The sequence below is a fragment of the Lonchura striata genome, chromosome 17, assembly GCF_046129695.1.
Source record: "Lonchura striata isolate bLonStr1 chromosome 17, bLonStr1.mat, whole genome shotgun sequence".
Lineage (NCBI taxonomy): Eukaryota > Metazoa > Chordata > Aves > Passeriformes > Estrildidae > Lonchura > Lonchura striata.
The window spans coordinates 13,708,186-13,734,149 of record NC_134619.1 but is presented as its reverse complement, the minus strand read 5'-3'; the positions used below and the strand labels follow the sequence as shown (position 1 = coordinate 13,734,149).

The 25,964-nt window shown below is 55.6% G+C and overlaps 2 protein-coding genes across 2 annotated transcripts; one reads left to right on the top strand and one right to left on the bottom strand.

Moving 5' to 3' along the window:
* Positions 1-1,167: 1,167 nt before the first annotated feature.
* LOC110480277 (osteoclast-associated immunoglobulin-like receptor) lies at positions 1,168-3,102 on the bottom strand. Its single transcript, XM_021548109.2, has 5 exons — positions 3,072-3,102; positions 2,940-2,975; positions 2,476-2,745; positions 1,915-2,247; positions 1,168-1,340 (listed from the first exon to the last, which is right to left on the bottom strand). The coding sequence occupies exons 1-5, from the start codon at positions 3,100-3,102 to the stop codon at positions 1,168-1,170; spliced, it is 843 nt and encodes a 280-aa protein (XP_021403784.2).
* A 6,809-nt stretch (positions 3,103-9,911) lies between these two features.
* On the top strand, positions 9,912-25,665 carry LOC110480276 (sacsin-like). Its single transcript, XM_031506566.2, has 7 exons — positions 9,912-10,007; positions 12,054-12,141; positions 12,322-12,424; positions 12,681-12,827; positions 13,211-14,543; positions 14,798-14,886; positions 15,365-25,665. Exons 1-7 carry the CDS (start codon positions 9,985-9,987, stop codon positions 25,411-25,413), a joined length of 11,832 nt encoding a protein of 3,943 aa, XP_031362426.2. The 5' UTR covers positions 9,912-9,984; the 3' UTR covers positions 25,414-25,665.
* Positions 25,666-25,964: the final 299 nt, after the last annotated feature.

Below are 25,964 nucleotides of genomic sequence, written 5' to 3'. Positions count from 1 at the left end.
AGCAATCACTGTGCAGTGGGGCAGCAGGAGCACTCACTGCGTGGTGGGAGAGCTCAGTGCACTGCTCATGGTTTGGGACCAGTCGCTGCATGGCCAGTGTGGTCACTGTGCAGCAGGAGTGGTCAGTGCAGTGGTCAGTGCAGCAGTCAGTGCACAGCAGGAGTGGTCAATGCAGTGGTCAGTGCACAGCAGGAGCGGTCAGTGCAGCGGTCAGTGCGCAGCAGGAGCGGTCAGGGCACAGCAGGAACGGTCAGGGCAGCGGTCAGTGCGCAGCAGGAGCGGTCAGGGCACAGCAGGAACGGTCAGGGCAGCGGTCAGTGCGCAGCAGGAGCGGTCAGGGCACAGCAGGAACGGTCAGGGCAGCGGTCAGTGCGCAGCAGGAGCGGTCAGTGCGCAGCAGGAGCGGTCAGTGCGCAGCAGGAGCGGTCAGGGCACAGCAGGAACGGTCAGGGCAGCGGTCAGTGCGCAGCAGGAGCGGTCAGTGCGCAGCAGGAGCGGTCAGGGCACAGCAGGAGCGGTCAGGGCACAGCAGGAGCGGTCAATGCAGTGGTCAGGGCACAGCAGGAGCGGTCAGTGCACAGCAGGAGCGGTCAGTGCAGCGGTCAGTGCACAGCAGGAGCGGTCAGTGCAGCGGTCAGTGCGCAGCAGGAGCGGTCAGTGCAGCGGTCAGTGCGCAGCAGGAGCGGTCAGTGCAGTGGTCAGTGCGCAGCAGGAGCAGTCAGTGCGCAGCAGGAGCGGTCAGTGCAGCGGTCAGTGCGCAGCAGGAGCGGTCAGTGCAGTGGTCAGTGCGCAGCAGGAGCAGTCAGTGCGCAGCAGGAGCGGTCAGTGCAGCGGTCAGTGCGCAGCAGGAGCGGTCAGTGCGCAGCAGGAGCGGTCAGTGCAGCGGTCAGTGCGCAGCAGGAGCGGTCAGTGCAGTGGTCAGTGCGCAGCAGGAGCGGTCAGTGCACAGCAGGAGCGGTCAGTGCAGCGGTCAGTGCGCAGCAGGAGCGGTCAGTGCAGCGGTCAGTGCAGCGGTCACCGCGCTGCCCAGGGGCGAAAACCCCACCCCTCTGCGTGTTCCTGGGTGTTCCACCGCCCGCCCGCCCCGCGGGATCCCCCAAGGCAGCCGGGATCGGGACCAGGACGGGCACAGGAGCCGGGACAGGGATGGCGACAGGGTCGGTTTATTCAGGCCAGCGCGGGCCGCTGCCGGGGAGTGCCCGCGGCGGTGCCCCGCGGGCCGGCGCGGCTGCCCCAGCCCCCGCGGCAGCGGCTCCGCGCCGCCTCCGCCGCCATCAGCCCCAGCAGCAGCAGCAGCCCGGCCGCCAGCGCCAGGCGCACGGTGTTGCACAGCGTGTAATCTGCAGGGACGGAAGGGACCGTCACCGGGGAGGAACCCACTGGGAGATCCTAGTCCTCCCACGGGGGCAGCAGAGGATCCAAAGGGACACATAAAGGATCCAAAGGGCTAGGGGAGACCCCAGGGATGTCCTCGGCTAAAGAGACACAAGCGGAAGTTCATAGGGAGCAAAGGGAGCGCCGAGGGGACCCCCAGCTGCAGCTCCCACATCTCTGTCCTCTGGGACACCCCCTACTCACAGCCTCTCACCTGTGACCCCACCAAGTGGGGCCAAAGATGGGAAGGAGGGAAAAAACACGGACCTGGTCCTCAGATGCCACTGCCAGCAAGATAATGACACTAAGCCATGACAAAACATGACTGTCCCTGGGGCTGGGAGGTGCAGGGATAGGTGTCCTCTGACTCTTATCCCCACCTGGCAGCCCAGCAACCCTGGTCTCTAGGTCATCTATAGGGTCCCTGAGGAGCTGGCCAGGCTCAAACACAGGTGAAGGAAGCTGGAACCCTCTCCTTGGTCCCCTCATACAGCTGCTTTCCTGCCCTAAATCCTCTTTTCTAGTGCCCCCAGGATGTACAGATTGCAGGGAGGAAGAGCGGAGCAGGATGTGGCTGGGCGGATGTCTCACCTCTCACCACCAAGTGCAGGGTGTTGCTGGCAGCAGACCATTCTCTCGAAGCATTGAAGGTGTAGCACTGGCAGCTGTAGCGGCCGCTGTCACCTTCCTGCACGAGGGAGAGGTTGTAGTCCTCTTGTTCCCTGGGGAGTAGCTGGGCTCGGATCTGGCCCTCCAGGTACAGGTAACAGCCGGTGCTGGGGTACGTGGTGGTGCAGCGGAACATCACGTCAGCTCCCGGAGCCACCTTGTGCCCAGGCAGGACTGAGAGGCTGGGTCTGGGCAGACGGAGCTCTGTGGGGACAGGAGAGGGAATGAGAAGGTGCAGAGAGCTTTGGTGTGCCAGAAGCACCAGGATCTCTCTGAAGCCACCAACTGGCTCAGGCAGAGGTGAAAATGGTCCCCAGCTCTCCAAGCCAGGGAAAAAGAAAAAAACCTTGTCCATCATGGGAGTGGCCACAGGCATCCTGGTGTTCCCTGGGGCATGTGACCTCACAAGAGGGGAAACAGCACAGCCCTCACCTTCCACAAAGACTTCCAGTTCAGTGCTTCGAGCCACCTCAGTGCCTCCCTCCAGGTAATGGCAGTTGTAGCTACCTCTATCCTCATAGGTGGCACTAGAGATGGAGAACTCGGCCATGCTGCCACTCTGCTCCAGGGCAGGGACCTGGTCACCGTTCTTGTACATCACAAAGCTGCCATAGCTACACTGGCAAATGCAGCAGATGGTGATGGAGCCTCCAGGTGGGATCACCCCAGGTGGCTTCTGGAAGATGGAGATTGTGGGGGCACCTGCACAGGGAGAGAGATGCAGCCAGCCAGACAGGGAGCCCCCAGCAGCTGCCCTGCTGTGAGCCTGGGGCTCCACCAGGCCCCATCTCCACACAAGGGTGAATTTTGTTCCAGGGGACTATGGAAGAGCCCTGAGAGATGGGTTGGCCCAGAAATGTGTCTAAACTCCCTATCCACCTTCTCAAGATACTCACTTGGTGTAGCCTCACTCTGTGACACCAGCCAAGTACCTGCAAGAGAAACAAGCACCGCTGTGTAACATCTCTGTGGAGTGTCTGGACACCTCCTGTTGCCCTCTGGGAATCCCCACAGCCTCTGGCACTCACCTAAGGCCAGCACACAGGTCACAGGCAGCATCACGTCTCTCTTGGCTCCCTCTGGATTCAGCTCAAGCAGGGTTTCTTCAGAGCAAAGTGCTGGCCAGAGGCACGAAGCAGCTGCGTGGCTTCTTGTGGCTCCTGATACAACCTCGTCACAAGGCACCTTCTGTCCCACGGCTTGGGTTTCTGCAGCACAACTGCAGGGCTGGGAAGGTTGAACTGAGACCACAACGTCCCAGTCACATGCCCAGGGCTGGGCCCCTGTGACAGCTTAGGTTTTAGGCTCTGGCAGACCTTGGGCGAAAGGCTATCAGAACTTTTTGTTTCTCTTTCTTAGGGACGGTCACTTGATGGTGAAATGGCTTCTTCTCTGCATTATGAAATAGGGGGTTGTTTTGCAACCACAAACCCACAAGCTTGGTGGCTCAGCAGAATGAAATAGGAGGTAAGGAACTTGACTTCCTTTTTGGCCTTTTCCTGGGCTACAGTGTCTGTCTTTGCAGGAGGGACAGCAACACTTCCTACCTGTAGGTCTGGGTGCACCCCACAGGGTTGGTCCTGCTCCTCATCCATCCAGACCCCTCAGCCCCACACTGGAGCAAATGATGGTCCTTATTCCAGACAGCTGCTCCCTTCCACCCACTCCTGGAGCCAGGTGCATCTCAGCTGCATCTTCTCTGGGTTGGCCAGTGATGTAGGCAGAGCTCCCTTTGACAATAATGAAGAGCTAATGAAACAGGGAACGGATGAATCCTGGCACTGGGGCTGTGTGGGACATGTGCAGCTTGTCCAGGAGTCCTGTTCTGAAGGTGGCAGCGTTTGTAGCTCCCTGCCTTCCTGTGAGCTGCAGGCAGCACATCCTGATCCCTCTGCACCTGCAACCTCTGCCACAACTGGTCCCTGGAGGAAAAACAGGGAGTGCTCAGGGCTGGGTGGGTGGGGTTATATGTGTGCAAACCAGGGGAAAAAGGCAAAGCTATACTTCTTCCAGACCCTTTTCTTTCTTCCCCCTTTAGCCCTTTTGTTCTCCCTTGGAGATTCCATAGGCAAGGAGAAGTTTTGGCAGCAGGGTGCCCCATGGCCTTTTTCTGTTCTGGGCGCCTCTTCTGGCCCTCTCTCCTGTCTACCTGCCCTTTGCCTCCCCCAGCCTCAAGTGATTCTTGGCATTGATGACTTAGCATTTTAGCTTTTATATTTTTCATATATTTGTAATCCTGAAATTCTTTAGTGTATAACTCTAAACTCCATATTCAGTGTGAGATGCTGCTTTCCCATTTTGGGCAGACACAACAATTCCTCTCCAGGCCTGGCAATCAAGGACACCTCACTGTCTCAGGCCCCAAGAAATGTAAACAAAAGTGAATTGGGGGGAGCAAACTGGGGGTAAATGTCTTCATTAGCTGAAGCTGTAATTGGAAGATTAGCCCCCAATATGCAAATGGATCAAACTTATGAAAGTTATAGAAGTATAAAAACCTGTGAACCAAAATCGATTTTGGGTGTAGCCCCTGGGGGGCTTTGTCTGCCCAAAATGTACCTGAAGGCCCTTCAATGAATACAATTGCTTAATATGCCCTTAATTTTGTCTGGCCTCTGGTTTTAGGTAGCCCCAAAAAGGCATCAGCATCTCCTTGGAGAGCCTCCTTTCAACCCCACAGCCCCCAGTGGCCACACCAAACTACTCTGGCCTCACCAGTGCCCAGTGGAGAACAAGCCCTGGCCATTCTGTGGCTCTGGCTTGGCTCACACTGTCCAGGATGATGTTGGTGGCATTGCCGTGGGCCCATCCATGGGCACACTGGAATCCTTGCTCCCCTCTCCAGGCCTTTTCTCACATCCCTCAGCCTGAGACCGACCTCTGGGTGCACATCCAGGGCATGGGACCATGGAAAGAGTTTTCCCCCCTCCATAACCGCTGTTAGGAGTTGCCTGATCCAGCAGCCTGAGAAAGAGGAGTCTGCCACAGCTCCAAGGCCCCAGGTCCAAGCAGTCATGGAGTCCCCAGAGGACAGGTGGAGTCACACACAGACACAGCCAGTCCCACAGGTCTGGACAGGCACAAGGGCCTCCCACAAACAGCACCAACAGGATGCACCTCTTACTGTATCCCTGCAAGCACATTTGAGCTTAAATACCAAAAACTTTAATGAACAATGTACCCCAGAGCCCCACCACCATAAACGGTTGTACAGGCAATAGGGAAAGATGTGGCTGGAGACAATTCCTCATCTCCACTTAAGCAGCTCCAAAGAACTCCCCTGTGATCTGGGCTTCACCTCCAGCTACAGCTACACCTCCCTCTACTGCCCAAAGGTGGCTCCTCGGCAACTGCATTGCCTACAAGACAAGTGAAATGGCTCCCTCTGACAGGGGTCAATATCCCCAGCATTCCTGATCCCAGCCAGTTTAGCTCTTTCTGCCATTGGACAGTCTCACCTCAGAATCACAGAATATGATGACTTGGAAGGGATATCAGAATAATCGAGGCAAACTTTTGGCTACAGTGCAAATATGTGAATCAGTAGGTTCTTCTATTTTCAGCCCTGAAGGAAACCATTGTCACATAATATTTTCCTTTCAGTCATCTACCTTCCCCAGTTTAATTCTGTAGCCTCAAGTCACTGGCTAGAACAGAAGTATGTCCATACTAGGAACAAAATAGGGAAGAATAAAGAAATACAATCTGTTTCCAAACCTCACAAGAAAATATCACAAGAAACTACCCCTGCTGCAAAATCTAGCAACTGCTGCAGTGCTCCCAGTCAGCAAAGCAGACTCCAGCAATGATCTTCCACCTGCTCATTGGTGGGACCACCGCATTCATAACACCTGATAGCCCGCAGGCCTTGGCTAGCGCTTCCCACCTGGATTCTCCCTGGCTGTCGATGGAGGTCTTAATTACAAACTCTAAAGACACGCAGAAGCATCTTCAGACAAGCTAAGCATCTACCTGCCTGTTCACAAACCACCAGGTGAGCTTGCAGCCATGTCTCCCAGTGCCGAGGCCAGAGAGCAGCAAGAACCAGTCTGCAGCAGACCTCCCAGGAAAGTGACTTTAGAAATGTCTGGGCAGACTTCACAGCATTCTACACCTGCCTCTGCTGAAGAGAAGCAGCAAACTCAGGCTCCCAAGGCAAGCAGCATCAACCCACAGTTCACTGAAGTACAACCAAAATGTGACATGGTGCAACATTGACTATAATTTGTGCCACAGACATTTTGAGATTTTAACCATTAAGCTAAGCCACAAATGATTTTTTTACCTGTCACACAAATTTTAGAACTGTGATAAAAAAAAGCTAAAAACTTGGGAAATAATACCGTCCAAGAAGACAAGTGAGAAGACATTCCTAAGATTAAATTTTAGAAATATTTTATGTAAATGATATTTTTATCTTCTTTTTTTGGTTATACTTTAAACTATGCATTAATTCAAATACTGTGATAAATGCATCATCTTGAATTATAAAATAGTAAAATATTCTTGTTGAAAATATCAACAGGAAAATGTTTTTTCCATCTGAGTTATTTCAGATTAGTTCAGAAAAATAAGAATTGATTCTTTCTTACAAGCAGGTTTTATTGATTTCTCAGTGAACATGCATTTTCCAAAAGAGAAAAAAAACAATTATAATGTCTGATTTGTTTTGGGTTCTACTTCCTCTTCTTGTGATCTGCCTATTTTTGCCTTTCATTTTCAGTTTCAATTTTACAAATTTTCCCTTAATTCTGAGAGCTAAGATGCTGGAGAATAACTATCTAATTAGATCCCTCCCTATCCCTCATCTCTGAACACCGGTGTTTGTCCTGGCCATGCTACCTCTGCAGAGAACTACAAGGAAGACTTTGCTCCAGACATGAAAAACTGTTCCAAACAGCCCAGGAGGTGCCTCAGCTTGCTCTGTCCACCTCTCAGCCCAGCACATGAGAAAAAGCAGGGAAGAGAAGGGTCAATTTTATTGCACCTATTGAGGGAAGAACTCGTTTTACTTACCTTCTGTCATGGTATAATCCCAGACAGCAATTACACACGATCCCTGGTGGGATGGTAGAGAGAATCAAATGGCCAAAGTGACAAAAAAGCCCCTTGCTGTTTGAGATACAGTCGTTTAATAAGGGAAGGGAAAGCTGCACATGGAAGAAAAGCAAACCACAGAATTTATTCCCTATGGCAGCAGCTCTGTGGTCACAGAGAGCAGGCACAGACTTTCCCAGGTATTTCCCAGGGAAGGCTGTGAGAGAAGCAGAGAAAAAAATGATCAAAACAATCCTTATCTCCCTTGCTGCTGCTGGGTGTTTGTGCCCATGTGGAATGTGTTCTGGAGATTGTTTACCCAAGGTGATTGCTTGATTGGATTCTGGTGATGGTGTTTGGATTCATTGATCAATTGGATCTACAGCTGTGTCCAGACTCTCAGGAGAGGGAGTCACAGGTTTTCGAGTTAGTAGTGAGTGAGAGCTCTTGCTAAGGGAATATAGTGTAATAGAAGTAGAATAGAATAGACTATAAGATACTAAAATAATAAAGTGTTATAAATGAGAGTTTATTTTGGCCAGATTAAAAATAAACATAATTTTATTAGCGGTCAAATTCTATCTAGCAGGCCACACAGAAAGGACAGAGCCGAGCCCGGGGTCGACCCTGGGTGTGCAACAAGGAGTCAGCCTCAGCAGAGGTTTTCCCCTATGCCCACACACCTCCATCTTGGCCCAAGTGGTTTTTCTAGGGAAAATTCCGCCTGAGGCCAAGATTTTAGCAATCAGTCCTTTCTTCTATTCGGAGTCCATATGTTAATAAGGATTTCTTTTTGGTGATGAGGAGAAAAAATTCAATGTTGAGCGTTTAAGGGAAGGCTTCATTCACATGGATCTGTCTGAGTATTTCCATGATATCCATCTTGGATGATCAGCACAGATGATCAGCACAGACATGGCCCATCTCCCGGCCGAGCCACATCCGTTTACTTTTAAATCAGTTTCCAATATACACCCAGTCTCGCCTGCAAAAGGGGGGGGGGGGGGGGGGGGGAGGGAGGAACTAATACAACGGGCATGATTTAACAAGCATCCAATATTACATATTTCATACAAGGAATGGCGCGAATTATATTTACTATACATAACATAAAGCAATTGATCAGCCTTCTGAATCATGGAGTCAATGCTAATTATTACCCAGCTGGGGGCCTGCAGCAACAATTCCCCACCTCCCACTGTCAGGTTCAGCCATCCCCGGGACAGACTGGCTCCATCACAGTAACAGTGACTTGGGAAGACAAATGCCATTACCCAAACATCCCCTTCTCTCTTCCCTGGCCTTCCACGTGAGCTCAATGCCATCCTCTGGCACAGCAGCAGCAGCTGTGTGTCCCACTGTCCCGCAGCTGGCCAGAGCTCCTGGCAGCACTGCAGGGCTCATCCCCCTCCCTGCAGAGGGGAAACACGGAGCAGAGGCCCATGGCTATCTGCAGTCCCACCACAGCTCTGAGGGTCACAGGGATGAGGATCTTGGAGGAATGGGAATCTGCCTGCAGAGGGGTCAAAGCAGTGGAGCACTGACGTGAGCACCATTGCACTCAGCAGAAAGATGAAAGAAGGAAGAATTGAGGAGGCTTCCCTGTAGAGGTGCCTCACTGCATCCCCTGAAATTTGTCCTACATTTGCCCCAAGTCACTGTGTCCTACAGGCTCCTTCTTCATACATTTCAAGTGGTCTCATGTCTTTGTGGTCTTTTTGCCTTCACTCTGCAGTCCACATAGCCTCAATGTGGTGTCCTTGTGAAGTCGTGTGGTCCCCACATGGTCTGTAACAGTCCATGGGGCTGATATTTGTCTTACGTGATCTCTACAGTGCAAGAGCTCTGCATATGGTCCCATGAGCCCTTTGATAGAGCCCTTTGGCCCAGGACAGTTCAGGTGCTTCTGCAGGCCAGTCTGAGGCAGGAGACCAGGACTTGATGGCCCTGGGCCCACAGCAGTGTCCCCACATATTCACATACTACATCCCTGTAGCCATATCCCCACGTATTCACATACTACATCCCTGTAGGTGTATCCCTACACATTTCCATATCCCTGTAGCGCTATCCCCACATGTGGGAAATGGATTTGTAGAGAGTTCTCAGGGCCTGACAGAAGGCTCACACAGTATGCATCCATATGCAAACTTTGAGATAAGAAATGCTGAATTAGAAATGCCATGGAATAGGTCAGATATTGTTGAGAGAGAAATGGAGCTAGGGAAATGTTTCAAAAGATGGCCTTGCAAATAAGACTGGATACTTTAGAGAAATAGAACTATGAAAGATGCAGGTTCCACAAGAAACTTCACAAGGAGTCATTTTAGATGCTTGGCTTTAAAGCATCTATAGCATGACTAAAGCTGATAGGCCAAGAAACATTTGTAGTGTTTTGTAATTAGGAAATAGTTGGCTTCTGATTGTGGTGGTGTGAATTATAGTATCTGTATTGTCTCATCCTTCTCATGAGACTGAAACTAGAATAAAAGTTTTTTAAACACCTCTCAGTTACCCCATCTCTAAATCGAAAAAAGTATTATCCAACATCCATGCATTCCCATACCCCATCCAGGTATCCACATTCCCATATCTCCGCTCTATAGGCAAGTTCCTGCCCCGGTCCTCCCCGCCGCCTTTCAAGTCTCCTTGCTCCTCGCCGCTATTTTTGGGAAAAAAAAAAAAAAAAAAAAAAAAAAAAAAAAAAAAAAAAAAAAAAGCACATTTCCCCGAATGAGCGTGTGCAACGGGAAATCGAAACTCGGTCCGGGAGACGGGACCAGGGAGGCGGAGCAGCGGGCGGAGCGGAGCTCCGAGCGCCAGCAGCGCGCTGCGGCACCGGGCAGCAGCAGCGGCTGTTCCAGCTGCTCCAGGAGTGGGCAGGGGTCCCCCGCAGTGCCCACCATGGCCCTCAAGCAGCCGAAGGCGTGAGTGGGTCTGGGGGCGCTTCTGGGTGTTTGTGGGGGGAGACAGGGCATGGCTGGAGTGTTCTGGGGGTCACAGGGGCCGTTGGTGGGGCAGGGGGCTCAAGGGGTTCTGGGGAGAACTGAAGGGTGACTGAGGGAGGTGGGGACTGCAGCGGTCAGGGCTCACAGGGAGGGTTTTTCACTGGGGGCTGCTGGATGTCTTGGTTTTAATTGGGAGAGAGATAATTTTCTCCCCAGAAGCTGCTCCAGTGCTGTGTTGGGGATTCAAAGTGAGAGCAACGTTTGTAACACGCTGAGTTGGAGCCCTGTTGAGCTCACTCCAAGTCAAGACTTTTCAGTGTCCCGTGCTCTGCCAGCAAGGGGGAGCATGGCCAGGAGACCCAACTCAAACCGGCCAGAGGGATATTCTGGACCACCGAACCTCTTGCCCAGTCCAGAAACTGGGAGGGGGTTGGCCAGGAGCCACCGATTGCTACTGGGGAACAGGCTGGGCATTGGTCAGTGGGTGATGAGCGACTTCTGGGCACTGCTGGTTTCTCTCAGGTTTTATTCTGTTCTCTCTCCTTCCCATTACTATTAATAGTAGTAGCAGCAGTAATGTCAATATATTTAGTCTTGTTTCAGTTATTTAACTATTCTTTACCATTTCTGGATTCTCTCCCCCATCTCACCAGAGCAGCAAGCAGCTGTGTGGGATTGAGTTCCCGGCTGGGGTTCAGGCACGACAGTCCTTGGTGCTCAACTGGGGCAAAAAGAGTTGAGATAACAAGAGATCTGAGCAGAGTGTGTTAAAACAAAGTTGTTGTGAGCATCTCTTGTATTTCTTTAACAGCTGTGGTCACAGTTTGGTCTCAGAGTTCCTGCCCATGCACTCACAGGTGCATTTTATAAAAACCCTCCCTGGTGCGTGCAATCCCGTGGGAATGTTCATCCTCCCTGGCTCTGGGCTAAGGTTATCATTCTGTTGTGGTTGGTAACACGGGAGAGAACGGCTGGAGCTGAATCGAAGCTGCCGGCTGTGCTCAGCATTGCCGTCCCCGCTGGGCTTCGGGAGCCATCCAGTGGGAACTGTCAATAATTACACCTTAGGCTTTTCTCCAGAGAGAGCCAAGCTATGAGACAAGTCTCCCAGCATAGTCTTCCCCTTCCCTTTCCCCTTCCCTTTCCCCTTCCCTTTCCTTTTCCCTTTCCCCTTCCCCTTCCCCTTCCCCTTTCCCCTTCCCTTTCCCCTTCCCCTTCCCCTTCCCCTTCCCCTTCCCCTTTCCCCTTCCCTTTCCCCTTCCCTTCGCTGTACTCTGTGGTTACCCAAACCCTCAGGACAGTTTAACCCCTGCCCGCAGCTCACACCATAAAGCCACTTGCTGTTCCCAGTGGGGCAGAATCAAAAAGGAAAAGGTAAAGCCTCTGAACTGACACAAGAACAGTTTAATGATTGAAACAAAACTAAATAGATTGATATTACTGCTGCTACTAATAGGAATGAAAAGGACAGAGAATGGAATAAAACCCAAGAGAAACCAGTAATGCCCAATAGTTGCTCATGCCCCACTGATCAATGTCCCACCCATCCCACAGCAGTGATCGGTGGCTCCTGGCCAAACCCCTCCCAGTACTGTGCTGGGCAGGAGATTCTGTGGTCCGAAATATCCCTCTGGCCACTTTGGGTTGGGTGTCCTGGCCATGCTCTCCCCTTGCTGGCAGAGCACGGGACACTGAAAAGTCTTGACTGGGCTCCAACTCAAACCTCAATGTGCAGCCAACACTGTTCTCATGCTAAATCCTGAATGTAGCCCTGGACACACTTCTGGGAAGAATATTAACTCTATCCCAGGCAAAACCAGTGCACTGGAGCATCCCAGGAAGAGATAGGGCTTTGGGGAAGTGTAGCTGTCATGCTTGGAGGTGGTTGTTTCAGTGTGTCCTGGAAGGAGATGGGGTCCTTGACCCTTTCCAAGGAGAGACACATCCCGTGGGATCCAAGGAGAACATGGGCATCTTGGTTACAGAGCCTCCCCCACACCTTCTCTCCCTCTCTCTGCTTTACAGGGAGACCTTCTGCCAGCGGGCACCCAGCTTCCTTGACTACCTGCACAGCATCCTGCAGAAGTACCCGGACGGAGGGCAGATCCTCAAGGTCAGATGCCCATCACCCATCCGGGATCTCCTGCCCAGCGGGGCAGCGTTACCGCAGGCAGTGCGACTGGTCCCTGTCCAGCACCAGCCCAGGGCCTCGGTGCCCAGCTGGGAGAGAGGGTTGATGCTGTTCTCAGGGCCTGGAGGGCCCAGGTGACCGGGCACTGATCTCTAATTCCAGGAGCTGGTGCAGAACGCAGACGATGCCGGCGCTAAGGAGGTTGTGTTTGTGTCTGATGAGCGGGAATTCAACATCACCAGAGGGGGCCTGGAGGGCACCCAGGGTGAGAGGCACTGTGGGCACCGGGAGAAACGGGATAAAGCCCTCGGGGGGCACTGGCTGCTGCTGGGAGGGACTGGGGGAACTGGAACTGGTGAGGGGTTCTGGCATGTGCTGGGAGCACTGAGGGCACTGGGAGGACTCAGTGCTACTGAGGGGAGTTTTGTGGGACTGGAGCTTGTGGGAACACTGAGTGTGAATGACAATTCCCATGCCATGTCCCAACTCCCCCCTTACCCACGGATGGTGCTGACCACCAGGCCCAGCTCTCTTGGCCTACAACGATGCCGTGATGTCGCCCCGGGACTGGACAGGGATTCAGCGCCCAGGGGTGTCACACAAGCGGGAGGATCCTCGCAGCGTGGGGCGCTTTGGCTTGGGCTTCACCTCTGTCTACCACCTCACCGGTGAGTGGCACTGGGAGCCCCAGCTGGGACTGAACTGGGGATGTGGGTTTACTGGAGGCACCAAACTACAGGTGCTGGGGAGAACTGGGGGGCACTGGGGGTGTGCAAAATGGAGAGCTGTGTACAAAGTGAGGAAACCTGAACCTGGAAACCTGAAGCATTAGGAGGCTGGAGGGAGGCTGGCTGGCAATGGAGAGCAGGGCTAGGGGGACAAACTGAGGGAGGACTGCTGAGTTGGGATTAAGCTTTGGATGGTGGGAGGCACTGTGGGGATAAACTTGGGGCCATTGGGTGGGCATCTGGGGCTATGATGGCTTGGGATGATCTGGGAAGGCAGTGGTGTCCATGTCATCTCCTTGGCCTTACGGTTCCCTTGTCTCCAGACCTACCAGGTGTGCTGAGCCCCCCATACTTGGGGGTGCTGGACCCCGAATGCCAGGTGCTGCCTGGTGCTGGCAAGCGCTGGGACGTCTCTGAAGCCCAGGACCTTCCTGGCCTTTTTGAGCCCTTCTGGGCTGGGCTGGAAGCTGTGGGACAGCACCGTGCTTCAGCCCAGGGCACCCTCTTCCGCTTCCCCCTTCGCCGGCAGCCCTCAGAAATCGCTGCAGGGGTCTCCAGTGCTGAGCGCATCTGCAGCCTCATGCAGACTTTCCTCACAGAGGCCCCTCTTGCCCTCCTCTTCCTCCGCCATGTCCGCCGTGTGGCCCTGCACCGTGTGGGCCCTGATGGGGTCCAGACACTCATGGGAACACTTGTGGCATCCCCTCAGCCTCTCCCTGTCCCAGTGCCGTTGGGGGGTGAGGGGCTGAGTCTGGTGTGGTGCCTGGTGGCCCTGCACAGGGATGGGGTTGGTACTGGCAGCGAGTGGCTGGTGGCCACGGGCAGGGCCACTGAGGGGCCAGTTGTGGATCTGGGCAGACGGCTGGGGTGCTGCCCTGAGCTGAGCCTGGCACACCCCCTCCAGGGGTCCTGCCAAGGGCGGCTCTGCTGCTTCCTGCCACTGCCAGTCACTGATGAGACGGCCACAGGGCTGCCCGTCCATGCCAGTGCTCCCTTTGCCCTCTCCGATGATCGCCGCCATCTCCGCTGGCCCCAGGAGGGTGAGGAGGGTGAGGAAGATGCCCGCTGGAATGCTCTTCTGCTGCTCGACCTCCTGCCCCGGGTCTACAGCCACTTGGCATCCGTGGCCATGGTGCTGCCTGGTGCAGATGCCTACAGCTTGTGGCCAGACCCCGAGCGCACGCCGAGCTCTGGCCGGATCCACAGCCTGGTGACCCGTGTGTGCCAGGAGCTGGCGGCTGCCCCCGTCCTGCTGCCGGCCGCAGACGGGGTGGCAGGGCGGCTGCGGGCCCTCGAGGCTGTGCTGCTGCCAGAGGCTGCAGGCGATGCAGCCACACGGCAGGCGATCCAGGCCTTGCTGGTGGCAGCTGGGGAGACCGTGGCTGAGGTCCCACCCCACGTGTGGAGAGCGCTGACTTTGGGAATGCCCAAGGGTCTGCGGGAGGCCACAGCGGGATGTGTACGGGAGGTGCTGCGGCACCACGGGGCCGCGGAGCTCCCGGCTGCCGGCCGCCTCTGCCTGCTGCGCTACGTGGCCGGGGATGGCTGCCACGCTGAGCTCCGGGGCCTCCCCCTCCTGCCTCGCGCCGATGGAACCTTCGTGGCCTTTGGAACTGTGTCAGCCGTTGTCTACGTAGAGACATCCGACTGCCCCAGGTGAGCCCACAGCCCCCAGCAGTTCCGTTCCTTGCAGAGTGGGCAGCACAGCCAGTTGCCCGCAGTGACAGCTCTTGCTCTTGAATTGGGAATGGGACGCACGGCCAAACCTGGATATTTGGCCCTGGATATTTGGACTCCTCACTGCCCTCCTTCTCTCACCTAGTGTCACCAAGTGGGAGCTTAGGCAGGTGCCCAGAAAGCTGCTCCCCATTACGCTTCTGGTCCCCCAGCACATCTGTTTGTTCCCACAGGGAGCTCCTGCCTGGCTTGGCTGGGTCCTTCCTGCCCTCAGACCTGGAGCCAGACTTGGACAGCCTCCTGCGGGGCATTGCCAAGGAGGGTAAGAGATAGGAGTCTCTGGACCACTTTTACATCCCCTGCTTGCCCCCCCTAAATCCCAACATCCCCAGGCAACCTTGTACACCTTGGGTTCCTCTGCAGCCCCTGTACCTCCCTATCTCTCTGGAGATCCATGTCCTTGTTGTTCTTCCCACATTCCTCTGTCCCCTCTGTGCTCCCTTGGGTCCTGGGTCTCACTGTGTTCCTCATCTGAAGATCTCTGTGCTCCCCAATACTGGTTCCCCTAACACCTTTTTACTTCCCCCATCTCTTCCTTATATCCCCACCCATCTGGGCTTTCTGGGTTCTCTGTGCTCCTACTAAGGGTATCCACCATCCCTTCAGAGCCCAGGTCCTCCCACATCCCCCATAGGGGCCACTCATCCCCTGCAGTTCTTTTTCCCCCATCCTGTGTCTCCCTCCCTGCCAGGTCCCAGGTGCCACAGGTTTCTAGTCCAGCCTCTGCCTCTCATACACAGGTCTCTTCCCCAACCTGGTTCTGCTGGATCCAGCCGTGACTGTACAGACCCTGCGCTTGGCTCTGCCCCCCACCTGGACATCCCAGTCTTCGACCCCAGTGACCTGGTGCCCAGCCCAAGGCCCCCCCCAGCCCCCAGCCTCCTGGTTCCCAGCCCTATGGCAATTTCTGGCCCACCACATAGAAGACCTGGGCGCTCTGGAGAGGCTCCCTCTCATAGCTCTGTCCTCACTGGATGCCCCCACTGTCCGTCTGGCTCCACTGATACCTGAATCCAGTCTTATCTTCCAGGCATGGGAAGACCAGCTCCTGCCACTTGCTGTGGCCTCTGTGCTGGAGATTCTGGGTTGCCCTGTGGTGCCACCAAGCATGTGGCACCGCTCCCTGTCCCGCTATGTCCTGCCTCCATCCCCCCTCAATGCCCTGCGGGCCCTGGGTAGGCAGGGGCCTGCAGCACTGGCCTCCCGCATGGCTTCGCTTCCTGATGCAGATGTGGTCATCCTCCGTCTCTATCTGGCAGACGTCCCATCCCTGAGCAAGCAGGACATGGCCACTCTGGCTGCTCTGCCCCTCTTTCTGCCACTGCCCTGCTTGGCCACCCCACAGCCCACGGAGCTGGTGGCAGCCTCTGCCACCCCGGCGCTGGAGCCAGAGCTGGAGCTGCCCCAAGGTGTGGTGCTGCCAGAGGCCATGTTGCGGTGCCGGGATGAAGTTGACCGGCGGCTACTCGAGAGGCTCCAGAGGCCCCTCATCAGTGCAGCCTGTGTGATGCTGAAGGCCATCAGAGCCGTGGCCCAAGGTGCATATGCGGGGAGAGCGGCTGAGACACAGGCTCTTATGCTCTGGGTACTGCAGCACGGAGACACTGTTTTTGCACAGAGCCCCCCGCTCCAGCAGGCCTGCAGCAAGCTGGCCTTCCTGGAGACCCCTGATGGCCTCGCATGCCCGCAAGACCTCTACGACCCCTGTGACAGCACCTTGCAGGCCCTGCTGGCACCCGAGCGCTTTCCTCCTGTTGCCTTCCACAATCCATCTGTCCTCAGTGCCTTGAGGACCGTGGGCTTGCGGCATGGTCAGGGGTGCCTGCTGCCCTCAGACATCCTGGAAGCTGCAGCAAAAGTCAGTCAGGGCGGCACGGCAGCTTTGGACAGGGCTGAGGCACTGATCACAGTCTGCAACCAGCCCAAGGCACTGGATGGCTTCAGCGCTGCAGAGCTCAGGCAGCTCCAGGCCCTGCCATGGGTACCTCACTCCAAGTGCACAGGAGAGCCTGGGCAGCCCTTCCTGCCCCCCAGAGAGCTGCGATCCATGCAGTACCAATCCCTGGTGGGGCTTGCCATGCCCCTGACTGATGCCTTTGTGCCTGAGGCAGAGAAGAAGTTGGGGCTGAGCCAGACCCCACCATTGGAGAGAGTGTGGGAGCAGCTGAGAAAGCTGGCGGGGCGCAGGGACATGGAAGAGGTGGGTCCCGCTCTCCAGCCCATCTACTGGCACATGCAGGAAAACCTGAAGGCCTTTGGGACTGCCCCAGATGGTGCTGTTGTGTGGACTGAGTCTGGGTTTGTCTGGCCACATGATGCTGTACTGGGCTATCCTGAGAAGCTGGAGCTGGGGCTGCTGGTGCCCCGGGTGCCCCCTGACTTCCTGCCCTACAGCTGCCTCTTCAGGGCTTGGGGGGTGGCGGAAGGGGTGAGTGAGGAGAGGGCAGTGTCAGCCCTGCGCTCCCTGGGGCAGGACATAGACAGGCGCAGCTCCAGAGCGGGCACTGCCACAGAGTTGCAGGTGGTTGTAGCAGTCCTGGAGTGGCTGAAGGGACGGGGCCACCAGGGCAAGGGCACTGTGCCAGTTCCTGTGAGGATCCCGCAGGGCTTGGGCTTTGCCCTCCGTCCAGCTGCCTCTGCCGTGTACCTGGACATGGAGCTGGAGGAAGAGGAGGATGTTCAAGAGGTGGTGCATGAGGCAGTGCCTTCCAGCACAGCCATGTTCCTGGGCACGGAGCGTCTCAGTACACGGGTGCTGGGCCCGGAGCCATTCACAGCCTGTGGCCCCTCGGAGCCCATCACCCTACGCCTCCGCAACATCCTCCAGGAGTACGGCGAGGAGGGCGACCTCTTCACGGAGATGGTCCAGAATGCAGAGGATGCCGGCGCTACTGTATGCCGCTTCCTCCTGGACCTGCGGTGCCACAGAACGGTCACGTCTGGGCTGCTAGACCCAGGCATGGCTGCCTGCCATGGCCCAGCCCTCTGGGCCTACAACAATGCCCTGTTCTCAGAGGATGACCTCCAGAACATCACCCGGATTGGGGCTGCCACAAAGGAGCGCCAGGCAGGCCAGATTGGGCGCTTTGGTCTGGGCTTCAGCTCTGTCTACCGTGTCACAGATGTGCCAGCAGTGCTGAGCTGGGAGACACTGCTCATCTTTGATCCCAATGGCAACCATCTGAGCAAGCACATCCCCAGGGCCGGGTCCCCTGGCATCCGCCTGGACTTCTCTAGCCGGCCACGCATCCTCCGTGTCTTTGCTGAGCAGTTCCAGCCCTACCACGGTATCTTTGGTTGCTGCCTGCCTGAGCCAGGACCCTTTCCAGGGAGCCTTTTCCGCTTGCCTTTTCGCACTGAAGAGGAAGCTGTAACATCGCAGATTTGCTCTGAGGCCTTTGGTACAGAGCGCATCCAGTCCCTTGGGACTGCTTTCCTTGGCTCTAACAGGCTCCTGCTGCTCTTTCTGAAGAACGTGAGGGAGCTGTCTCTGGAGATGCTGCCAGACACAGCCACTTCTGCAGAGGATACCATGCCTTTGGCCATACTGCAGCGAAAGGAGATCCGAGGCTTGGAGTCCCCTGGGGATCCCCCAAGTTGGGCAGCCATTGAGCAGATCCTCCTCTGTGAGGAGGAATCCAGGACAGCGTGGCACTACCTAGTTTTGGTGTGTCAGGGTGATGGGGAGTTGCTGGAACTGTTTCACCAGAACACACAGGCAGGACTCCATCCTCCACTTCCCATGGCTGGTGTGGCCCTTCCTCTTGCCCCTGCCAAAGATGGCAAGTGGGTACCACGTCTGGATGCTGAGAAGGGGCAAGTTTTCTGCCACCTTCCCATGCCTGTCATCTCAGGGCTGCCAGTCCACCTGCATGGGGCCTTCAGCATCCTCTCAAATCGCAAGGGGCTGTGGGACACGGCGGAGCGGGGCAAGTGGAACCGGGTGCTGCTCCACAATGCCGTGCCGGTGGCCTGGCTGCGGGCACTGGACCATCTCCGTGCCATGCACGAGGCAGGTGACTTGAAGAACTATGAGTATCATCTCTTCTGGCCAGACATTAGCACTGCCCGTTACCCCTTTACAGAGGCTGTGACTGGTTTCTACCAGGCTGTGGCAGCTAGGAGTGGCCCAAGGCTCTTTTCCGATGGCCACTCCTGGTGCTCACTGCAGGACGCCTGCTTCCTGCACCAGACTGTGGAGAGACACCCTAAGCTGGGTACTGTGGCGCAGCGAGTCTTTGCCATCACCGTGCCCCATCCCCTGTTGGCTGTGGCCTTGCCTGGGAAGGTGCAGGAGGGCCTTGGGAAGGCACTGGATGCTGGAACCTATGACTGGAAGCGCTTTCTCTGTGAGCTTGTGCTTCCAAACTTGGAAAATCTCCCTGACATTGACCGAAACCTGCTGCTGCTCCATGCGCTGGATATGTCTCATGAGGATGTGGACAAAGTGCTGCAGACAGTGCCCTGCATCCCTGCCACCCCTCATGGCCACCTACAGTTTATCAATCACCTGGTGCATCCCAGAGGTCGCGCTGCCCCTTTATACAGCCCTGAGGATGGGCGCTTCCCCACTGGGCATGCCTTCCTGGAGAGACTAAGCCAACTGGAGAGGCTGGGCATGGTGAAGAACACCGTAGCCTTGCCAGAGCTGCTGGAGAGGGCAAAGACCGTGCAGCTTCTCTGGACCAAGAATGTTGCCCAGGGCTGCCAGAGGGCTGCCTGCATCCTCGAGTTACTTCAGGATGCAGTGAAGAAGAGAACAAACGACACCCTGCAGGCCACTTTCCAGACTGTGCCCTTCCTCCCTGCTGTACTGCACAATGGCGAGTCTGTGCTGCTGCCAGCTGCCCAGCTCTACCATCACCTCCATGACCCACTAGTGGGACTCACCAAGCCCATCTTGGCTCCTAAAATGCTGGGGAAAAACTTCAGCCTCTCCGAGGAGGTAGCATCCTTCTTGGGGCTGGACCGGCAGATACCATCAGCTCAGGTCCTTGAGCAGCTGCGGGCACTCAGACATTTCTCCAACACTCTCCCTTTGGAGACCCTGCAGTACAGCACCAACTGCTGCTACAAGCACCTGAACATGATGCTCCGGGAACATCACTCCAGCTGGGATGAGGTAGCTTCTGCAGTGGACTCCAGAGAGCCCTTCATCTTGATGGGCTCCTGCTTTGTGCCAGTCACAGCTGTGGCTGAGAAACTGTCATTTGAGGCTGCTCCATACCTTCATCAGCTGCAAGAGCAGTACAAGCCCTACAGAGAGCTCTGGGAGTGTGTGGGGCTGCGCCACACATTCACCTGGGATGATTATGCCCAAGTGCTCTGCACCCTGGCAAAGACACATGCTGGAAAGCCACTGCCGGCCACGGAGCTGGATCTGGCCCTGCGGCTGGTGTCTTGTGGCTTGATGGAAGATGGCACCCAGCCAGATGCCTGCCACACCCAGCAACTCTTTCTGCCTGATGAGGAGGGCATTTTGCACCCATGGTACAAGCTCTACTTCAATGATGCACCATGGATGCCGTTGGACAGAGATGTCCTGCTGTGTCATAAACAGCTGTCCCGAGATGCAGCCCTGCGCTGTGGGGTGGCCACCATACGCCACCGAGCACTGGAGAGGAGTGAACTCATCACTGATCACCTGAGCCTCTGGGCACAGCCATTTGGTGCCCATGAAGATTTGCCAACACGACTGAAGAACATCTTGAAGGAGTACTCTGAGTCCGCTCCTGATATGCTCAAGGAGATGCTCCAGAATGCAGATGATGCTGGTGCGGGGCTCGTGCACTTCGTGTGGGACCGCCGGCAGCACCCAGCAAAGGCCACTTTTAGTGAGAAATGGAACATCCTGCAGGGCCCTGCCCTCTGCATCTACAACGACCGCCCCTTCCAGGAGCACGACATTGAGGGTATTCAGCATCTGGGGGTGGGTGGCAAGCAAGGCCGGCAGGATGTCACAGGCAAATATGGCCTTGGCTTCAACACTGTCTACCACTTTACTGACTGCCCAGCTTTCCTGACTGCAGACAGTACCCTGTGTGTCTCTGATCCCCATCTCTACTACGTGCCCACAGCCACAACTGCAAAGCCTGGTAGCATGTTTGCTGTTGACACTGACTTCAAGAAAAATTTTCCAGACGTTTATGACACCTTCCTACCATCCTTCTTCAACCTGAAACAGGGCGTCCTTTTCCGGCTGCCGCTCCGCACTGCAGCTGAGGCTGCCAAGTCCAGGGTGTCTGACATGGTTGTGCGAGACCAAGACCTCAAGGACATGGAAGAAACACTGGCTAAGGAAGGTGAGGACTTGGTGCTCTTCCTCCGGCATGTCAACACCATCATCTTCTCTGAGATCCCCCCAGCTGGGAAAGAGTTGGTGCAGAAGCTGCGGGTGAGCACGGAGGTCACGGAGGAAGATGCAAAGTTGAGACAGGATTTTCAAGCAAGATTAAGCAAAGCCGTGGATGGGAACAGCCCGACCTCTCTCTCCTATACCATGAAAGTCAAAAGTAGCATGGCTAAGACCACAAGTTTGTGGAGGGTGATTGCCCAAATTGGGGTGCAAGGTGGAGCTGAGGAGTCTCCAGTGCTTAAATGGCTGCCCTATGGGGCTGTGGCTGCCTGCGTGGAGCCTCTGAACCAAGTCACGGGCAGAGCCTTCTGCACCCTCCCACTGCCCTTGATCACTGGGCTGCCTGTGCACATCAATGCTAACTTCTCTGTAGATGCGGCCAGGTGCAGTCTCCACTGGGACAAAGGCGGCACAGGGGCAGCCTGGAATGACTTCTTGCTCCGGCGCTTGGTGACTCCACTGTACTGTTACTTTCTCTCCAGGCAGTGGAAAGCCCTGGAGCAAGAAAAGCTCCAGTACAGGTCCCTGGAACTCTGCCAGCAGCACCTGGACTCCCACTTGCTCCAGTTTTTCCCTGTTATGAAAAGGGTGTTACCTATCTTCCAAGGCATGGTGAGAGAGGTCTACAAGCACATCAGTCATGCACGCCTGCCCCTGGTGCCTGTGTACCACAGGAAGTCATCTGTCATGGTGAGAATAACATGGGCATCTCCAGGTGGAGGGGACATACTAACAGAGCCGTACTTCCTCAAGGAGAAGCCTCAGCCAGAAGTCCAGGAAGTGCTGCAGCAACTGAACATGAAACTGGTTCCAGCATTCACCCACCTGCAGCAGATCCACGAGGGGTTCATTGAAGCCCAGGTGAATGCTGTGGTCTTAGGGCCAGCCTCTCTCCGGTGCTTCCTCAAGGCCCTGGCTCTGCCTGTGCCCTGCAGGCTGGCTGAGACACCCCTGAGGACCCCAAAGAGCTGCCTCTACCTGCTGCAATACTTAACAGGATGGAATAGGCACTCCCAAGGTACTCACAGGGAGGGGGACAAGGCAGACCTGGAAGGCCTGCCCTTGCTGGCCACAGAAGATGGTCTTCTGAATGCTTTCAGCATCCACCACCCTGTCTTCAAGAACTCCTTTGCCCACCTCTTCCCCAAGCACAGCCACCATTTTGCCCAAAAGTGTATTCCTGAATGGATCCCACCTTACTTTGTGAAGGAGCTTGACCTCCCAGAGGCCACACCACTCATCCAGGAGGCATTGGGTCAGCTGGAGTGGACCAGAGAGGGGGAAAAGTGGCTCGTGGGGCTGTGGACCTTCTTTGAGAAGATGGTCCACCCTAGGACCTCAGAGGTGGACATGAAGTCATTCATGAATCATCTCCAGAATATGGCAGTGCTGCCTACTCAGAGGAGTAAGACAGACGCGAAACACCTACTGCCACTATCGTCTCTCTCCAAGGTTCTTTTTGAGTGTCACTCTAAAGTGGAAAAGGTGCTGCACAAACTGGGCATCCCTGTGCTCCAGCAGTCCTTGCTTCCCTGGAGTTTTGCTTACCATTGCCTGAAGCCAAGGACACTGCAGGTCAAAGATCCCAGGGCTGTAGTGGCTCATCTGGCAGACACAAGAGCTGATCTGTGCTGGGGGGATTTAGGGGAGCAGGACGTGTCAGCCCTGCTAAGGTTTTTCAAGGATGGAAAGCTGGATTCATGTGCACTGGAGCAGCTCCAGTATCTGCCTCTCTTCCAGAAGTTTGGGGGGGGCTACGTAGCTGTGGCTCCCTACCGCAAGGTGCTGTTTCTCTGCAGACAGTACCTGCTAGTGCCCTCGAGTGCCCAAACCCTGTACGAGTTGGACAAAGACATGCTGCTTCTCACACCAAGCCTGGACCACAAATGGCTGGCCAAGCCTTTGAAGTGGGAGTTCACCAGTGACCAAGAGCTCTTTGTGACTGTGGTACTTCCCCGGCTGGCCCAGCTCACACAGCAAGACCTCCTGGAAGCGGTACGCTTGTTCTTTTTCCTGAAACCCAGCTGTTCCACTCAGAGCATGGACGCTATTGTGGCAGCTTTTCAGAAGGTGGCCTTTATACCAGATGCCCATGGAACACTGCGCCTGGCCTCCTACTTCTACCATGACACGCCCTCCTTCCACACCCTGCGGCTCCAAAACCGCTTTGTGCCTAAGTCTTTCTTTAATAAGCTACCTTTGAACTGCAAAGAAATTGTGGATTTCTTCCTTATGGCAGGTGTCCGCACCAGCCTCTCTGTAGAGGATTTTGTGGCACTGGCTGAGGAGATAGAGCATGAAGCCACTGAGGCTACGTGCCATGCTGCAGAACTGCTGGAGCGACAGCAGGAGATGCTCAAGCAACTTGCAGTCTTGTTGGAAAATCCTGAGTCAATGTGTTTCCTGAGGAAAATTGCCTCAATCCAATTCCTGCCTCCACTGGATATCCCCCCAAACTTGATGAACCTCCACCCTCCTTTTGCAGGCTGCACTAAGGCCGTGGCTCTGAAAGGCAGCATTTCCTACTGCAAAAATGTGGCTGAGCTCCTGTGGACATCAGCCACCCTCCTGCCAGAATCCCTTGAACTTGAGGAGAAGTCCCTGAAGACCATGGAAGTCCTTGTAGAGATACCCACTGCCCTGGTGGTGGCCAACCTGGAGCATGTGTGCAGGGCAGCCTGCTCGACACAACTGCAGGTAAGCACACGGGCCAGAGTGCTCCATAGCATGTACAGCTTCCTGCAGACCCATCTGAAGGAGGTGGACGCAGAGCACCTGGCTGAGCTGCCTGTGGTGCTGGCCAAGTCACAGGACATGGCCAGGCCATGGCAGGTGGTGACAGCACTCCCGGACGAGGCTGACTTTTACCCCTACCTCCTCACGCCTCACCCCCACGTGGCTGCCTTTGGGGATCTCCTGCAACACCTTGGCGTCGTCCTGGTCCCCACACTGACTCACTACACCCGTGTCCTGGCCCAAATCTACCAGGAGAGCCATGGCACTGGAAGCCTTTCCAGTAGCCAGAAGAAGACAGTCCTGGTGGCTACACGGCATTTCTTCCAGCTGCTGCGGGAGGAACCAGAGCCCCCCGATTGCTCTGCTGTGGCTGAGCTGTACCTGCTGAGCACTGCTGACTGCCTGGAGGCATCCCACAGACTGTGCTTCAATGACTGTGTGTCCTCAGAGACCTCTCAGGCCCTAGAGAAGACCTTTGTGTTCATGGCTGCGCTGCCAGTGTCTGGGTGTAATGTCAGGTGGCTGCTGCAAAGGCTGCCAGCACACCTGCGGCCACGGGCGCTCTCAGAGGTGACAGAGAAGCAGCTGGAGGAGGGTAGTCCTCAGCCATGTCGTTACGGCTCTCAGTGCGCTGTGCAGAGGCGTCTCCAGACGCTGCTGGTATCCCCGTGGTTTAGGCTGGGGCTGGAGTCCCTGCTCCATTGGCAAACCCCCAAGGCAATGATGGGAATGGAGGGGGATGGTGGCTTTGCAGTGGAACAGGTGAAAGTGCAGTGCTGCAAGGACATCTGCACTGTGCTGGTGCACAGAGGGGCAAAGGTGGAGGGCAGCTCCCAGTCACAAGTTATCCATGTGTGCCTGTCTGGTGGTGCTCAGCGGCTCTTCTACATCCAGCATGCAGACATGGTGCTGAACCGGCAGCAACTGAGGGTCGTGGAGACACTGGCACAGGAGATCAATAACATCCTGGGTGGGCAGCTGGAGGCACGTGCTTTGTCTGTGCTGCGTGAAATGCTGGTCTGCCAGGAGCCACAGGACGTGGCCTTGGTTCTGGAGGAGAACAATGTGGCACTGGTGCGTACTGCACCAGAGCCAGAGAAAAGGCTGCAGGAGGAGGCTGAAGCTGATCCATGGAAGGATCCCAGCTTGCCAACCTTGAGGCCTCTGCTTGGTGTCAGAGGGCCAAAGGTGTCAGTCCCATACAAACCTGGGAATGCTGCCCAGCACCACAGACAGGGAGGCTGTGGCTCCTGCCTGAGCAGCCAGGAGCTCATGGGCCTGACTCCATCCGTCCCCGAGGCCCTGCGTTGGCTGTGTCAGGCCACGAGTGACCTGCAGGCAGCCCGCAATGACATCCAGCACTGCTGCCCCAACTGGGTGCTCTTCAAAGTGCACCAGGCCCTGGAGAAGGCACTGGTGGCAGCCGTGCTTTGCCGTGGTGAAGCTTTTGCAGGCCATAGGGGGCTGATGGGTATGGCCCAAAGGCTGGAGGCGGAGGAGCCGGAGCTGAGGGGCCTTGTCCTGGACATGCAGTGGCTGTGTGACTGTGGTATGGATGGCAAGGCCACACAGTACCCGAGTTACCATCCCTTTCCTGTGACCCCCAGTGAGGCCTTCCCCAGTGTGGATGAGGAGGAGGTCCTGAAGCGGGCACAAAAAGTGCTGGTAACACTGAAGGACCATGTGGGCAGAAAGTGACAGGTCCCTAGCAAGGCGCACAGCACCTGGGCCAAAGGACCATCAGGTGCCCATCAGAGACCCAGCATGGACCTGTTGTGGACTCGCCGTGGACTTGCCACAAACCTGCCACAGGCCATTCCAGACTGTCCAGCCCTGGCAGGGGAGTTTAGGCGGCAGACCAGGGCCCAGACCACTGGACATCACAGAGTTGCCTGTGACATTGGCATGTCTTGAGTGTGCAGTAAATAAAGTGCAAAATAAATGCTGCAATGCTGGAAGACCCTTCACTGACAGTGGAGTCAGGGACATGAAGAAGTCATGGGCAATAGGTGTGGAAAAGGTAGAGGGGTTGATGAGGGAGTTTGGAGAACTGTGTTTGGTCAATTTTGGCTAGCCAGATGCTCACTGAGCCACTCCATTACTTCCCCTCTTTGACTGAAACGGAAAAGAAAATGTGATAAAAATCCCACAGGTCAGGGAGATCACTCACCAATTACTGTCACAGTGAAAACAGACTCACCTTGGGGAAATTAATTTATTTTAGAACCAATTAAACAGAGTAGGAAAAT